Source organism: Taurulus bubalis (assembly GCF_910589615.1).
Source record: "Taurulus bubalis genome assembly, chromosome: 6".
NCBI classification, from domain to species: Eukaryota; Metazoa; Chordata; class Actinopteri; order Perciformes; family Cottidae; genus Taurulus; species Taurulus bubalis.
In genome coordinates this window covers 11,832,838-11,850,143 of record NC_136594.1, presented here as the reverse complement: position 1 = coordinate 11,850,143, position 17,306 = coordinate 11,832,838, and the positions used below count along the sequence as shown (strand labels likewise).

The following is a 17,306-nucleotide window of genomic DNA, read 5'->3' as shown; positions in this document are numbered from 1 at the left end:
ATGGAACCAGAAGCTGAAGACCCAGACAACAATGATAACTTGGTCCCTTGGTCAGGTTCAGATGGTTCTGGGGAACCGTGTGATGATGCCAGTGATGATGAGTACCCTTTAGACCCTCTACCTGATCACATCCTGAAGTCTGATCTCGAGGCCTCAGCACGCCTTCAGTCACAAGACTGGGAATCTGCAGGTGAGCAACAGTCCCTGCCTGAACTTTGCGGAAGTGAAGAGGAGCTTTCATACCAAGAAGAGGATGACATCTACCTTAGTGAATCAGGAGAGTCCGTTACAGAGTCTCCTCAAATCCAACCCTCACCAACATCACTGTCCCCACACCCAGAGGGCCCCGACTTCGAGCCTCATGCCAGCCAAACATCACGGCCGCATTCGCAGTCTTCTTCCTCTTCTCTTGGCCGTGCAGCTGACATGACCCTGGCCTTGACCCTGACCCCAGAGCAGGTCCTGGGAGCCAGTAGTAGGCAGGCCCCAGGGACTGTGAACAGGAGGGTTGAATCTTCAGAGGAAGGAGGGAGTAGTGAAGCACCTCCTGCTTCTCTCTTCTTTGGAATTTCAGACAAGGCTGCTGAGCAGGCAGAGAAGTGGAACTCGGAGTCTGACACAGATCTCTGCAGACCGGACAGGCAGAGGGCAAGGTCCACACGTAAGTATCTGTCTTCTACCCTCACTTGTAGACACATGAAGCTAGTAGTGCAAACTGTACAGCATATTCTAAATGTTTTCTTCTTCTCAATTTAAATAATGTATGACTTATTAATAAGTAGATTACTTTGTGTTTGCTTGTTCAGAGGCATAAATTAACTTTTGATAATGATCTTAAATTACGTGTCATTATTACCTGCCTGTAATTATTGTTGGTGTTATTTGATGACTTAATTTCATATTGTGCAAAGCCCTATGGGTGCTGGTTATTTTCACGCTGTAACGTGGGTCTATTTGAGGTGTACTTACAGGGAGAATTCCCATGGCTTTAAAAGTCACAGCGGGTTAAGAATAAAATATGACCATATGATGAGCCTGGCAGAAGCAAATTTGACAGACACCAGCATGTGTCACCCCGGGCCTGTCACCCGATCCCTTTTCCAATCGTAAGACTTGACGGCAATGGAAAGTGAGCTCCTCATTTTTCTTGCCTCGTGGACCCCTAAGGTAGCTGTAAGCGAATATGATGCTTTTATTAGTGTGCTGGTTTCCGGAGGGGTAATTTTAGGATTTTTCTTACCTCTATGTTTGTGTGCTTACTTCAAAATCCCCAAATATTAAGCATTAGTCCTTTTATTTTACTTGAGCATTAATCAATTAAATACTGTAACTTCTTAAATGTCCACTGACTGACAAAATATAAAAATGAAGTTTATGTTTACATCTTCCTCACCTCCCTTTTCTTCTCACTGTCCCTCTCTCTCCTTTGCCTCAGGGCTCAGTCACAACGATAGCCAATCAGAAAGACACGTCAAGGAGACCAAGTCCAAATGTAAGCGTATCGCTAGGCTTCTAACGGATGCACGCAACCCTCAAAATAAGGGAGCCTTGCTGTTTAAAAAACGCCGCCAGAGGGTCAAGAAGTATACACTTGTGAGTTATGGGACTGGGGAGAAAGAGCTTGACAGCGAAGACCTAATAGAAGAGGAAACTGAAGTCAGATCAGCTGGTTATACCTTTGTGGGAACAAGTGAATCTGATTTAGAAGAGGAGTATTCTGTTTATCAGCAGCAGCACCATTTAAGTCTGAATTGGGGAAGTGGTAGAGAAATGGAAGCACTACCAGATACAAAAGGCAAGGGTGTTATGATGTTTGCCCAACGCCGCAAACGCATGGATGAAATTGTGTCAGAGCGTGAAGACCTGAGGAATAAAGGATTACCTGTGGAGATATTACGAGAACCCGAATGTTCAGAAGCACAAAATATTTATGACACTGAGGAAATGTACGTGCATACTGATCAGGCCAACTACATGGATGCAAATCGTAGGCAGCATGAAGAATACCAAGAAAGTATTCAACAGATGAACCACCTATCCAACGTGCCAAAACTGTTGGTACCAAACAGAACTGCGAAGCCTTTCCCAGGATTTCCCGTCAGCACAACTGGTTCTGTCATGCCTGGTGGCGTCGTTCCAGTGACAAAGAAGCAGGAACCGAGATTCAGAGTACCTGTGCCAATTAACACTAACCCGGAAATTTGGTCCCCCACTGGAGAGATCATAGCCTCAAGAGATGAGCGAATATCTATGCCAGCAATAAAGACTGGCATCCTTCCAGAGTCTAGAAGGAGAGTCACTAATAAACAGTCAATCATGCAGGCGCAAAGATCAGGTAATCACCTTCAAAACAAAGGAGATAGGAGATCTTTTATTGAGTCAGAGGAAGACTTTTTTAGTCTAGGTGCTGAAGCTTGTAACTTCATGCAACCCAGAACAATAAAACTCAAGAATCCCCCTCCAGTTGCTCCAAAACCTACCATCAACCCAGCTTGTCCACCTTGGATGAGTAGGAGCCCCTCTGGTGAGCCCTATATTCAACCAAGGAGCCCAGTTTCACAACCCGCTCACAGTCATGTGGGGTCTCATAGTCAGCAATACACACAGCAGCAAGATTGGGCTCAAACTCAACAGATGGCCAACCATTGGGCACCAGATCAAACTCCAGCAACACTTCAAACACCTGCCAATGCCTGGGCTCCTGTCAACTCCTCTTCTCAGCTTCATCTTCAGCCAACAACAAATAGCTGGAGTCAGCAGCCATCACAATCCCCAGTGAGTATGCAGGCCCACCGTCCTACATACAGCCCACATCACCCACCCTCACCCTCAAGGAATAAGTTAGAAACTACTCCAAACTCAGTTGCCTCTTGCCCCCCTCAAGCAGGGAAGTCAAACGGCCATGCTTCAAAAGCATCACAGGCTTCTCCAAGGGGTCGAGTCTCAGACAGAGGTACTAATCGGGCTGGTGATGGTCCAACTATGGCGGGAAAAGGTGCTGAGTTGTTTGCCAAAAGACAGTCCCGTATGGAGAAGTTCATTGTCGATGCTGAAACGGTGCACGCTAACAAAACAAGAGACCCCTCCCCAACCCCATCACTCCCTAACTACTGGAGATATTCTTCCATCGTTCGTGCCCCACCTTCATCATCATACAATCCCATTCTTGCTCCTTTCTATCCTCCATCAGCAGCCAAGCAACCCCCTTCCACAAGCCCCAAAATCAAGCCTAAGAGCAAAGAGAAACCAAAAGCAGCCCCAAAGCACCTCAACCCCTTAGATATTATGAAACATCAGCCTTATCAATTGGACTCTTCACTATTTAAGTATGAGGCAGTACCTGAGGCTAAAAGCCCTAGCTTTAAACCAACTCCAGCCTCAAAGTTTGAGGCTACCAAAAGCCTTAAACATAGATCTGCTCCTTCTCATTCTCCTTATAACACCTCTGAGCTTGTTCAAAGCAAGACAGAAGTTCCTCCTAAGTCTCCTGCATTGGTAAGTTCCCAAAATTATTCTGCCCGCCAAAGCACAAGATCAGTTGAGCCTCTTGCAACCGATAAGCGCTTGAATGAAAAGCACACTATCACACCTACAGCCCATCACATAGCCAACAAGCAAGCACCAAGTGCCCGACCTGCAAGCGCATCCTCCCAGCATTCATCTATTGGTGAAAGCATTGCTTCAGCTTTTTCTCCTGCATCTCTTATTGCTAGAGGCGCACGTCAAATGGCACCTCGCCCAAAGTTTTCTGCCAAGAAGCCAGTGGTGACAAGTAAACAGTGGAGACCTGTTGCTGCGCTTCAGTAGCTCCAATACTGTATATGGTCATGCTTTGGTGTAGTCACCGTTGAGACGATAGAACATGTGTAACGCGTTATCATTATAAATGTCTTACTTTATAGATGGACATGACAGACAGTCTAAATGTATGTCACGTCCAAAATAATTGACAGCATGCATCTATAAGGATATATTTAGCAGGCAATGTCAGGAAACATGTTGAATATACAGCAAAGCTAGTATAATAATGTAAATCAATAGAATATAAAATATAATAAATACAAAAATTAATAATTTAGTATATTATATCATCTTCCTCAAACTTGGGAGGTGCATGCGTGCTTGAAAAACGAAATGTGAGACTAGATAATGTTGAGTGATTCTCAGGAAGTGCTATTACATGTGCAATATTGTGTGCAGAGATGTTCTACTGATGTCTCTTTGAGCTTTTCTTTCTTTCTTTGTTTTTCTTTTGTAAAGATTATATGCACTTATGTCTAATACCCCAAAAAGCAACACAGCAATAATATTTATTAATACATTTGTTTATGACACTAATTAAAAACTACTTTTCATGCCATCTGAGTAAACAATAACTCCCGATTATATTTACTGAATATTTTGGATCATTTAACGTGTCTGGGGAGAAACTGTCAATGCACTCTTTTTGAATGCATCCAATTTGCAATTCCTTCAGTCTCATTCCAAACATCAATGGCATCACAACAGCTAAAAGCATTAACTTTAGTTGTGATTATTAACCCTGATGACTTTAAATGCTTTTTATGTGGATGTATTTTTTCAGTAAAATCATCAGACATTCTGTATCCTCATCCTGTCAAACATGATTTATCACAGAGATTTGCGATCTAGAGATTTATTCTCATTGCCAGGAGCAACTCAAAATGAAAAAAATGAAAACAATTGTCTTGTTTGTGTTTATATATCTGTCTTTCAAACATATTTGCACTTCTTCTCAGCACAATTGTGCTATTAAATTCTCTTTCGCTCTACTTGTGAACTTCCTGTGTGTGTGTGTGTCATGAGCTTCTTTTCCCTGAACTACTGTATCACTACTTTTTCTGAGTGACTCCTTCATCTTTTTCACTGCCTCACGCTTTCACACAGAATTTACTCATATTCACTGAACCTTCAGCAATATCAGTTTTAAGATTCATTACTTTATTGACTATTTTCAAGACCGTTTGCTCTTCATAATATAAGATGGTAAATTGCTGAAGCTTAACACTGTCACTGATCAGTATGACTTTCTGTTTCTGGATCGTTATGCTTGTTTGTTTTCACAGCTTTTCCACCAGTCCACCTTTAATTTTAAATGTGAAAGGTTTGGAACCATGATCTCGGCCCTCAAAAGATGTTATGCACACTTTAATTGGACGTCCAAGATCACTAAGAGAAATCCACCCTAAAGCAGGATTTACATTTAGCTATTCTAACAACTTATTGAGTAAGTGTGTACTGTCACAGTAAAAAGTGTGTTACCTGCATTTATAAGAATAATTACTTCTGCTTGTGTGAGACATAAAAACAATATTGAATGAATAAACAGCAATATCAAAAATGGTTTCTCAGAGGAGGAGTCATAGTCAGACCCATATTAGCCCATATTAGCTCTGACCACTAGCTGTCAATAGTGGCTAATGTTAATGCTAACGTTAAGCTACTCACGTCCTGAATATTTTTTCCTTTAGCTGATTCAAACAACAACCAAACAACAACCAATCACGAACGGGACTGTGGCTATTTGGTTGGTAGACGTTTGTAAAATACCTCTGCTGCTAAAGGCTGCTAGATGAGCTAATAATGAGGTGTACAAGATGTTGTCATTAAGTGACCCTGAATATTGATGAATCAAACAATGGTAAGATTTGAGAAAGTATAGGTTGCAGTACAGGATACGACTTATAGGACAACAGAAATGGGTATGTTAAAGGCCCTGGACATGCGTGGTAAACCCACACAGGTGACTTTGTTCCCTTTGGCTCACAAGAGGTCTTGTCAGAGCTGTGCAGGCCTGTAAAGACTATCTTTGATTGGTATCGCCCTCTCTCTCTCTCTCTCTCTCTCTCTCTCTCTCTCCCTCTCTCTCTCTCTCTCTCTCTCTCTCAATTAAACTATTCCTGGGTATCCTGGGCCTTTAAAAAAAAATATTATAAAATTGGTGTAGTGACACCTAATGAAAACATACAAAATAAACCTAACATATGAGTTGTATTTTAGAGTGGATTTCCTCTCTAAGCAGATGAATCAAAGAGGGGGCACAGATATAGTTCCAAACAAATATTCATTATCTTTTATCTATGTGATAGTAGTAATATTGCCACTGTACGTCTTTCAAGTTTATTGAACCAACAGCAGGTAAGTTCTTTAATCTTTATCCTCTAGTTGGTCTACATATCTGAAATATTTAAGTTAATTTAGACAAGCAATTGTGAAAGGGTTTATTTACACTGTTGAAAGATTTTGTCAGGTGTGTGTAGCCGAAATCCAAAGTGCCTTTTCATAATAAAACCACCAATGGAGAAAAAGTAGAAGAGGTTCTTAAGATGCAAAATAAGACAGCAAAAAGGGACATAATGGGAATAAATGTGACAAAAAGTGTACGTTCCTTGACTTTGATCACTAATGTACAATTTTTCTATGAAACTGTTATTTTATCATTAATTTGTTTGTGCCCCTTTGTTAAGTAAAACATTTAGTAATTTAATTCAAAGAAATAAACTACAAATGTATTGGCTTACATTAATCCAGTGGGTGGCAGCAAAGCCTGCAATGCTGCAATCACACCAGTCCACTGATATGTGATTTTCTTTTCAGGGCTTTGGAAGAAGTCGCTCCTTGAGCCTCCCCAAACGACTGAATTTGATGCCTTCTCCCAGACTTCTGTCACCTGCGAGCACACCTGGAATCCATTCGTCATTTTTGCCAACACAGAGGCAAATGTCCTTTCAAGAAAAAGTCTGCAAGCCACTGTCACCGTGGGAGGCGGCATCCAGAAGCATAATTGGTTCAGTGGATGATGCCTTTGTGTTTCAGAGCCTCTCGTCATCTGTTGCCTCTAATGTCAAAGCTGCAGGGCACCGTAGATCTCTGCCAGAGCCTCCAGAAGAATGGAAGCGCAGGGTTTCTCTTGATCCTGCACCTGTCAGCATGGGTCATTATCATGCGGCCCCAGCTTTTCAGGCACCGCTCATGAGCAGGACATTTTCACCTGAGAGACCGGCCTTCTATGGGCCTCCCTTCAGACCTGCTCAGCCTCTGAGGTCTGTCAGCGGGGCCAGTATTGGATACATGAGACAAGGCTCCGGTCCAACAAAGTACTCCCCAATGCCTAGCGCAGTCCAGAAGAGTTCATACCACTAAGATGAGGTCAGACATACATCCAATGAAGGGAAGTATACTTTTAAAGCGACATACATGAATTATGGTAAAACATATATTGGACATGAAACACAAAAAAAGTCAATTTGGCTGAAAGAGATGCAATATGTTTGTTCTGTTGTCATGAAAACTGGTTCAAGCTTCTCCAGTAGGTCTGAGATATTTTACACAATTTACTATGTTTTTGTTTAAAGTTGCTTATGGGAGTGATACAAGTTAATATCTTCGTGGTACGAGTGGTCACTTGGTTTGAAGAGCACAACGACTTGCCACAGCTATTGTGTTGTGTTGCTGATGAGATAATACCGTGCAGAGAATCAAGGGGAGATTTTTCAATCGTGGATAATTGGTTATTTTTCTGTTAGTATGTTGTATCAGTTTGTTTCAGACTGATCGAGGACAGAAGTGAACCAAAAAAGTGTTAGAAAAGTGTTATGAGAGCTAAAGTGAATGTGTAGTAGTAGATGGAAGAAATGTTTGATAGATTGCTTTTATTAATGTAGTTTGGTGTTGCTCATTTTTACATTATTGGTTATACATATTTAGTGAGAAATAAGCACTCTGGTTGTGTGTTAAACACTCACTGTGACTTTGTGATCACTTCTATATAGCGATAACGATTACGGTGTTACTCATCTCGTCTTTTCTCTCACTACTATTGCAGTGGTGATAGCAAATATATTAAAGAGTAACTATTTCTAATCATCTGCAGCACTTTCTAGCGACCGCTAAATGACACACACTAGCTCTGCTTCAAGGAAGCTACATTGAATGTTTAGGAAAACCTGCAATAAGAGTTGCATCTTAACATTAATTGTATTCGAACTGATGAGCTATTTGATATTTTAAAATGGACTTAAGCTTTTTTGAATCTATCAAATGTGTTTTCAAGTCAAGAGGACTAAATGTCGCATGCCTACATAAATGACGTATCACCTTTGATCCACACTGTGTGGTGTTAAAATGTAAACAGAAAAACATATTCTACCATTGAGCTTTAGGGTTTCAATATGAATGATGTAGTCGTGTTTCTTGTTAATTTCACCATGTGTTTGATGATTTTCTTGAAGAAAATGTGTTTGCACCTTTTCAACACAAAATAAAAAAAATAAATAAAAAAAATCTCAGTCTTTAAAGTGTTATTATGTTTTGTGCCATAATCAACATTGTGATATCATTTAAAAAGTAGTTATAAAATAACACATGCAGTTACTGGTTGAAAAATGTACAGCAACCTCCATTACAAAGGTTACGTCAAGAACGTCTTTCATAACTCAACAGTATATTTTCTTAATGATTTAAAGATGAAATACCCAGTATGTCTGAAGTATAGCAACAGGTTCAGCTGTCAGGGAAATGACCTTGATGCTCCTTTATAAAAATATTTTTGGCCGATCACCATCTCGGAGGAGACCACACTGACCGCTCCACTGGTCTCTATATCGTTACACAGTAATTACACATAATGACAGAAACAAAACACAGTTGGAAGAGAGTCGTAAACAAGTAGCAGCTGTGTCCAGATTTAATGACCTTCAGAGCCTCAGAGGTTACATCCACCCATGGGAACATTCTGACTTTGAAGATTCAACTCAAGGAAGGAAATGCGTCTCTGGAGTGGAGTCCTCGCCTCAAAGAACATCAGTGGGCATATGTATGTTGTCCATCCTCTCCTCTCTCTCTCTCTCTCTCTCTCTCTCTCTCTCTCTCTCTTTCTCTCTTTCTCTCTCTCTCTCTCTCTCTCTCTCTCTCTCTGGTAGCTATCCTTGCCCCATGGTGTTTGAGAGTGGTTTTGAGTGTTTGGCAGGTTAAATTTAGCCTATTGATGTAAGCTGCATTCCATTCACAACAGACACAGAGACACAGTCACAGTTTAGCTTTAGTGTTTGTGAGTGTGAAGATCAGGGAAGATCAAACTACCTACTGTAGGTTGACCCCTGAGCCTCCGTGTCTCTCCTTCAAGGATACAGGTTGCACCCTAGGGATACCATCACAGGTACGGACAAGCGTCGTCAGGGTGTACTTTGTGAATATTTATTCAAATTATATAGAAGTTACGTTAGAAAAGTTTTGAGATTAAATCAATTTGGCTTTGATTTTCTATGAATTATAGAAGTTATGGAAACACGACATTTGACAAACTATCAGTTATATTTTCTATCTGTAGAATTATATTGCTTTGCTCTCTGAGAGCTGCAAATTCAGTAGATGGGGAGAATTGACTACTTAACATGTAATATTTGGTATTGTACCATGTAGCATTATGTTCTACATTTGGCGACATAGCAAAGCTAAAATTATGTGATTGGACCGGGCATTGCAAATGTAAGAAAGTTATTTTGGATATTAAGTTGAATGTTTTGTACTGCAGTTACTGTGTCCAGCCACACATACAAATGTATAACTAATAGTCACCCTTGACCTTTACGCAGGTGATTCATGTTGTGACCACTTTAAAGAGAGATGCCACTAACATTTGCTCACAAACTAAAATATCGGTCCAGTGATGAGGCCAGATTTAAGAATTATGTGTGTAGTACCTATGCAAGTACAATGGGGCTTTGTGATTATGCAATACATTGTAATCTATTAAATCTATCCCCGACAGAGAGATTAGTAGAACATGACTATAATAGTATAATGTTCCTTATAAATCCTCATGAAATTCCAAAATATGCTGACAGCAAATGGGAAGTCTACTTTATAGACATTTATAGACTAAAAAACATAACACTTTGTGACTCGGGCAGAACAACTACATCCTGTGTCCTGTATGTGTTCCCAGTACTCCTGAACTCTGCCAAACTTGCCAAAGCCACAATGTCACAATTCTGTACAATGCCAACTGGAGAGAGAAAGAAGTGTGCAGCAGCTATTTGCCGAGAGGTCCACGGTACCAATGGTAGGATGTTAGAGCTGAGGATCAGCGGACAAACACACTGCTGCAAGATAATATCTATTGTGATCTGGGTTAAAACTGTCAGGGCTACACTCCAGCATTTGCCATAAATAAGATAATGGCATGATTTACTACCTATGGCAATTAATCCTTTGTCGTTGTCCTGTTCAAAAGTCTATTTCTGGAGAGGGGAGGGAAGAAGTGAGGGACAACTGTGTGTGGCCATTTGGATAAGTGAAGCTTTGTGACAGCTGGGGTACATACCGATTGTTGTGGTGGACGAGGAAGCATCATATCCATCCAAAACAAATTCTCAAGTACAATGATAACTAATTTTCCATGACAGGGCTTACAAAATGGAAAATATTGAAATTTGTGACATCTTTTATGTCATATATGGACCCCTCCCCCAAATCTGAAAATGATATCAGGGTGTATTTATATTGTGTCTCCACCATGTTCCAGCTCTAAAATCTAAAATCAGCCCCTTCCCAAGTTAGTTTGTGATAATTAGGTTAAATGCAATTTATTTAAGCATATGTCTGTAAGTATATTTACAGATTAAAACAAGATTTTTTTTGACACATGACAAAAGAGTTTAGGGATTAGAATAAAGGCATTCACCATTTCAGTTTAAATTGTGCTTTTGTCGTGGGTATTGCCAAACAAATGTGCCATTATCATGCTAATTTGATTGCCATACAATAACCCCTGAGGCAGTTGCCCACATTTGCCTGGAAATTGGCAACCTAATAATATCACATAATGTTGCCTGGTTATCCTCTTTAGAAAATGCACCTTAACTGAATGGTGCATGTTTGTACAAGTCTGTGTTTCAGTTTTTGAAAATATTGTTCGCTCACCATTATGTAATACACAGCAATTAATACGCTGATTTATTGATATATGCTTGTCTACTAAATCTGAACATTATGCAGGTTGTTTTCTTCCTCTTTATCTTCATCTTTATGTATGTCATTTTTTTCTCAACAGGGGACATAATGGATCTCGGAAAGAAGCACAGCACTCCTAAAGACATTATGTTGGAGGAGTTGTCATTGCTTTCCAACAGAGGTTCCCGGCTTTTCAAAATGCGCCAGAGGAGATCTGACAAATATACATTTGAAAGTATACAAAATGAGGCAAACACACAGCTGAATGTAAGTCAACTTGTGTTTGTTATTCAGCCACTTCTCATATGTTTGAATGGAGTCTGGAGTTATGGCATTAGTGCCGTCTGCATGAAAATGTGTTAAATGAAAGCAAAATATATCAGGAAATGTGCTCTTGAAAAAAAGTCTTACAAAGCATGGATGAAGTGCCTTTTACTATACAGGACATCGTCCTGCCAAATCTTCTGAGAGCTGCTCCCTTCTTTATCAGTGCCTGTTGATGTGTTTCTGTGTGTAAGTGTGTGTGCGTGTGTATCTGAGTGCATGGAAGACAAGAGCAGCTGTAGATGAGCCAACTTTATGTTGTGTTGCTCCATTGATAACCAATACATGAACTGAACTGTTTAATTGTGTTTTGCAGAACGATATTTTAACTCAGAATACACACAATGTGGAAATTAAAGTGAATGCATCAGCCGATGGAAATACTGCTAATCCAGTAATCACTATTTCAGGTAATTATGCTCTTCAGTATGTTTATGTTGAACCCAATATAGAGCATTAATTGTTACAACGTTAGTCAAGATTTAAACATAAAAAGAAAAAAACAATCTTAATTATAATGTAAAAAAATAAATATGCAAACATAAACATTAGATTTGGCCTTTGGAAATCATTCCTAACGCCTATTTCTTCCTCTATCAAACTGTAAAAAAAAGATATACTCCATATACTGCACAGTGACTGATTATGTAATGATGTCATGATAATGACAACTTGTATCATACAGTCATAACTGCTGGTCTTGTTTAATGGCATTAGCTTAAGTTAAGTTGTTTGATACCATGATTCATATTACAACCTGAGCAACTTTAAATGCATTTATTATATTGTATTATATTTTAATAAGCCTACAGAGTGCAGTGCTTATTAAAATGCCCTCATCCCACATTGACACATTATATTATGAGTGCACACTTCAACTATGTGCTATTTTAAGGCCTCAGATCTCAATGACGTACAACTCAGTCTGCCCATAAGTGTTCCCTAAGCACAGCCTCTATTCAAAATCCATTCTAAAACGTTAGCATCTCAGCAACGAGGCTGAAGAAAGCAGCTCAACATTAACCCGTAAACTGCAAACAAAACCATCAGATCATTCTGCTGCAATGTTGCAACAATCTCATGGTGTCTCTCTGTTTTTGTTTGCTCCTTCACAGACATGACTGCAGAGAAGGTAACAGCCACAGATATGCCCAAATCCTACCACTCCCCGTGGGATCAGGCAATCCTCAATAACCCCGACCTCGCCGAAACCCTCAAACTGATAACGGCAGGACCTGACCCACGAGCAGACCTTCCTGAGTACAAAAGCTTTAACCGGTGAGAAAACTACAGTCTGAGCACATTTTAGTAAATTAGTCCAGCAGCACAACAATGAGGAACCATTCACACGTGATGTCAATTACAGGGTTGCCACTCCTTTTGGTGGCTTTGACAAAGCTCCCAGAGGAATCACATTCAAGCTCCCCGAGTTGGACCTGAACCCGCCCAGGTACCTAGAGCTGCAGGATCCGGGAGTGAAGCGACCCACCTTTAATAGGACGGCCCAAGGGTGGATAACTGAGGGCACCCATCTGATCATACCCACTGTCACCCTGGAGATCAACGTCCCCGAGTCTGATGACCTGTAGGTGGTCTAACTGTATGTAGTCTGGCCCCATGATGTCAGCAGTATTATTTGGCCCTTCTCTGATGAAGGCAAAACACCCTATTCATAGCATAGTCACCATTACTTAGCAATATTTTGGATTAGTCCCATTCAGTGGACAGAAAATGTTTCATGCATTTGTTGACTAGTGAGTTTGGTGTACACTTAAACTGTATTAAAAAAAGATCATGTAAATAGCATAACTCAAGAAGAGTTTCCACGGATACGGACAACAAAACTGTAAATGTTATAAATGTTCAGTTGAATTGATGAATATGTAATGTAAATAAAGGATGCAACACATTTATTGAAGGCACACAATTGGAACATGCAGTGAGTTATATTTAGTTATTGTAATGAGTAAGCAGTATTGCATTTATATCTATTGTAAAGAATTCTATTCCAAACAAATACACAAATTAGTATAGCATGTTTATTTCTATTTATTTATATATGATAATTTAAATTAATCTAAAATTCAATAAAAAAAATCAATTGAATCTATAGAAATAAAACAATAATGAAATGTCTGTTTAATAGCTCTGATGTATTGTTTACTGCTGCTAAAAAAAAAAGAAAAAAAATTGCATTGGAGATAAGAAACATTTTATCTTGAAGACATAACAGAGTCACGTCAATCTAGGAAGACTGAGGAATCTGGACCTTGGCCTGCGATGGAACCGATACATTAAATGAATGGACTCATACACAAATACATTTAATAATTGTACAAGATGGATATAGTCTGGCCTGCCTTGTTTGGAGTGAGAGAAAATGTAAATGTTTGTTCTGTATTGTTTCTTGTCACAGATATACTACAAATGTGTAACGTTACAGCATCTCAACCTAAGCAATACTTGTGAATGTAAAACACACTGAATGTCTGTGAGTGATATTTTGGTGTTTCTAAAGAACTGAGCTGAAAACTGATTTTAATTCTACAGTTTAAGTGTATTGCCTTCTCGTACATGCTCTATATTATATATATTTGCATTGTTTTTATTCTTCTGAATGTAACTGCACATACAATTTACAAACTCAGAGAGGGGGAGTTACAGGAGAGACTATTATGATGGAAGATTTTCCTGTAGATCTGTTAAAAAGGAATGAAGTCTCTGAATCAATGACTAACCACAGCAATCCAAGTACCTTGCATTTCTATTCACACAGAATGTTTTGTGGGTCAGATGTGCGGTCATAAGATGTTTCCATTTGTAGTTTAAATTAATTAATACGGGAGCTTTTGATTTTTTTAAATTTTTCTCACTCCCAAAAATATGTTGTTTTGAGACTTAACTGTGAGAAAGTTGACAAGTTTGACAAGGTTGTTCACTGAGTTTTACCATATGTTTTAACTGGTATCACAGCAATGGTATGTGTTATCGGGGTCAGGATTTGAAAGACCCCAACATGTAAATCCTGCTTTATTTAGACGTTTTTATGTGATAAAAGTCTAAAAACCTGATTATAATAATAGCACTAACGGAATTAAAACTACTGTATGAACTCTAATTGTCTTTTTAGCCACTGATTTATAGTTGCTGGGAGTCTATTTAAGTCACTTTTAGCTGAACTATTACACTCTGGAAACTGAAAAAAAGAAAGAACAAAACAGATACAAAAAAACTCCAAAAATAAACCAAGAACAGTCGAGTTTGACAGCTCATCTGAACAGAGCTCAGCTGTGCAACATTCAGAGGGTGTAATATGAAGCTTAAAATAAATAATACCAAAAACACTTCATGTGTCTCAAGGGAGGTTTCAGTGCTATTGCTGGAGCCAAGATAGGATCAGAGAAAAGCTATATACAGTCAGACTGTATCTCCCCAAATACTGCACATGATCCACACTTTTCCCATATATTAGTCCAATATGACGCGTTGTATATTTCAGGACCTGTATGAAAATAATAGTAAACTGTGAACGTGTTGCAGTCACAGCTGTATCACTGATATACTGATTTATCACTGTTTAATATTACCAGATTTCATTCTTGGACTCAAAATCTTCTCAGTATAACAACTCAAAAAGATTTAATTACACTATTTTTCACACACACACACACACACACACACACACACACACACACACACACACACGCACACACGCACACACACACACACACACACACACACACACACACACACACACACACGCACACACACACACACACACACACACACACACACACACACACACACACACACACACACACTGAATGATTCACTGTGCACAATGTATTTGAAGCAAGTGAGAGAAGCAGCAGATGATGAACACTCGGCATTAGCATGAGGAGGGTAATGTTTTTTTTTTTTAGTCCTCAGATTCACTGAGTCCTCAGATCACACGTATATTACGTATAAATATATATACATATTTTTAGTTTTGTGGTGTACTGTATAATGAAGCTATTCAGCCAAACACCATAGACAGTTGCAGACCACTAAAACGTATGTGGAAAATCCCTGAATGTCATTTTTGCTGATTGTGGCTTAAATTGTCTCTACTTAAAATCTGCTCAGGCCCTCCACCTGTTTTATGATCCATGCCCTGTTTACATCAGCACGGCAATCGCAGAGACAGAAATTATAGAGTTAGAATATTCATATCACTATTTGAGGGAAATTATTGCTTCATGTAATGTGTGATATGTCCCTGTGTGACAAAGATACACAAGAGGATTAAAGCAGGGCAACATCTGTCTCCACTGTCGCTCGTTTTGGTAATAATGGCATATTAAGCACTTTTAGTATTTCACTTCAAATTATGACACAAAACAGTATTCTGTTCTGTTGTTTGACATTTAAGTGAGCGCATTTTCCAAATAAAGAAATAAATACAGGCAGGGTTTAGTCCCCACAGTGCTGCATGATTATGAAACCAGTGCAGTCACGTGATGTCTTCTCTCATCATCATCATGACAACTTGGAAGTCTGACCTTCCGCCAGCCAGCACAGTTTGCCATGCAAGGATTGAAGATTGCAATACAGCAGCAGTGCACTTGAGGCTACACTAGGGGCGGAGTTTGACCTCTCAAGTCTCAAAACATCACTAATCCGCGTCGGACATTCTGGCACATGCACAGGCCATCACTGTCCCCGTTGGTACAGAAAGAAGGGACGATTATTCCTTAACCGAAATAACACTGCCCTGCCCGGGTCTGTGTGCTGCAAACAGCAGCTCGAGCTGCCGCGTGTGTGCGTGTCGGAGGGGTTGGGAATGCTGCACTATGACAGATAGTGCTTTACATGCGTCTGGCCATATCTGCAGTGTTTTCTAGCCAGTTTTATCGAGAGGATTCGGAGGGAAGCGTTTGGATTTGAGTGTTGACAGCTGGACCGCCCTGCGCTTCCAGTGGAGGCAAGTATCCGCTTCCCTTTAAGGTGAGTCGGCAGAGCACTTGGTCTTGTTTTGTCAATGCATGAATGCAAGTTGCGGCATATTTATGCTACTGTCGCGGACCGGGCGCTGTTCCCACTTACAGTTGACCGTGAAGCTGCTGCAGCGCTGGCAGCGTGTTTCCTTCTGTGGGGACGCGCTCACCTGAGCTTTACGTTGTTTTCCCCTCCAGGGAAGCTCAGAGTGGTCAACATACCGCTCGGTGAGGGATTAATGTCCTCTTTATGAACTACATTGCAAAAACGGGCATTATGTCAGACCGTATAGGCCTTATACAAGCATCACATGTTGTTAGCGAGGCTGGTGCAGAAACACACGTGTGAACAAATAGTGGCTTTAAAGATGAATTTACGTGGAGAAAACGTTGGAATGTTTATGAAAAAGGTTTTTTTAGCAACCAGTCTTCTTTTTTTATCATATAGATTTCAGGTACATTTACAAACAAGATTAACATACATTTGCGGGACTTTCAACAAACCAGAGCAGCTCCGGATAAAGAAGAAAACAAATCATAATTTAGTCGTTGACTCATGTGGGACCTTGACGACAGTGATAACAGGCTTCAGTCTGTGTTTTAATATTGTGGTGTTGGAGTGAGCCTCTTGTTTACATTCATGTTAAAGATTGTAGCATAACGCTTCATTTAATTCAGTTTAAAATAAAGCAACTTCTATTTTTGTTGATTTTTAGTTCCCTATAGGAGCTGTTTATTATAATGGAACATTATCCTCAAGAAAATAAAGTGTTCCAAAGCAAAGTCAAATTGTACACTATCCTTGCAAATTTGAATTAAAGCATTACAGCACCATTGTAGGCTTTATTTTAATATAGTAATAATACATTTATCTAAAACATGAATTGCACTATTTTAATTAACTGTAATGTTGTCCCTTGTATTCTTGTTCTGTTATTCTACTTCTCTATTTTTAAATAGAGAGGTTAATTAAGAAGAAGAAAAAAATTGGTTTTCTGGAATCAGTCTATCAGTGATGAAGCAATGGGA

At 39.7% G+C, this 17,306-nt stretch overlaps 2 protein-coding genes across 3 annotated transcripts; both read left to right on the top strand.

The window, feature by feature from the left end:
- Nucleotides 1-7,164, top strand: synpo2b (synaptopodin 2b; the record flags this gene model as incomplete). The annotated part of the gene is made up of 3 exons (XM_079219993.1): nt 1-661; nt 1,436-3,495; nt 6,619-7,164. The coding sequence occupies 3 exons, from the start codon at nt 1-3 to the stop codon at nt 7,162-7,164; spliced, it is 3,267 nt and encodes a 1,088-aa protein (XP_079076119.1).
- A 1,927-nt stretch (nt 7,165-9,091) lies between these two features.
- Nucleotides 9,092-13,544, top strand: myoz2b (myozenin 2b). 2 transcript variants are annotated; one of them, XM_079219389.1, is made up of 5 exons: nt 9,092-9,178; nt 11,075-11,241; nt 11,615-11,708; nt 12,414-12,576; nt 12,665-13,544. In XM_079219389.1, exons 2-5 carry the CDS (start codon nt 11,083-11,085, stop codon nt 12,885-12,887), a joined length of 639 nt encoding a protein of 212 aa, XP_079075515.1. In that variant the 5' UTR covers nt 9,092-9,178; nt 11,075-11,082; the 3' UTR covers nt 12,888-13,544. The 2 variants fall into 2 exon arrangements, with proteins under 2 accessions (XP_079075515.1, XP_079075514.1); XM_079219388.1 differs by lacking the exon at nt 9,092-9,178 and adding an exon at nt 10,036-10,084.
- Nucleotides 13,545-17,306: the final 3,762 nt, after the last annotated feature.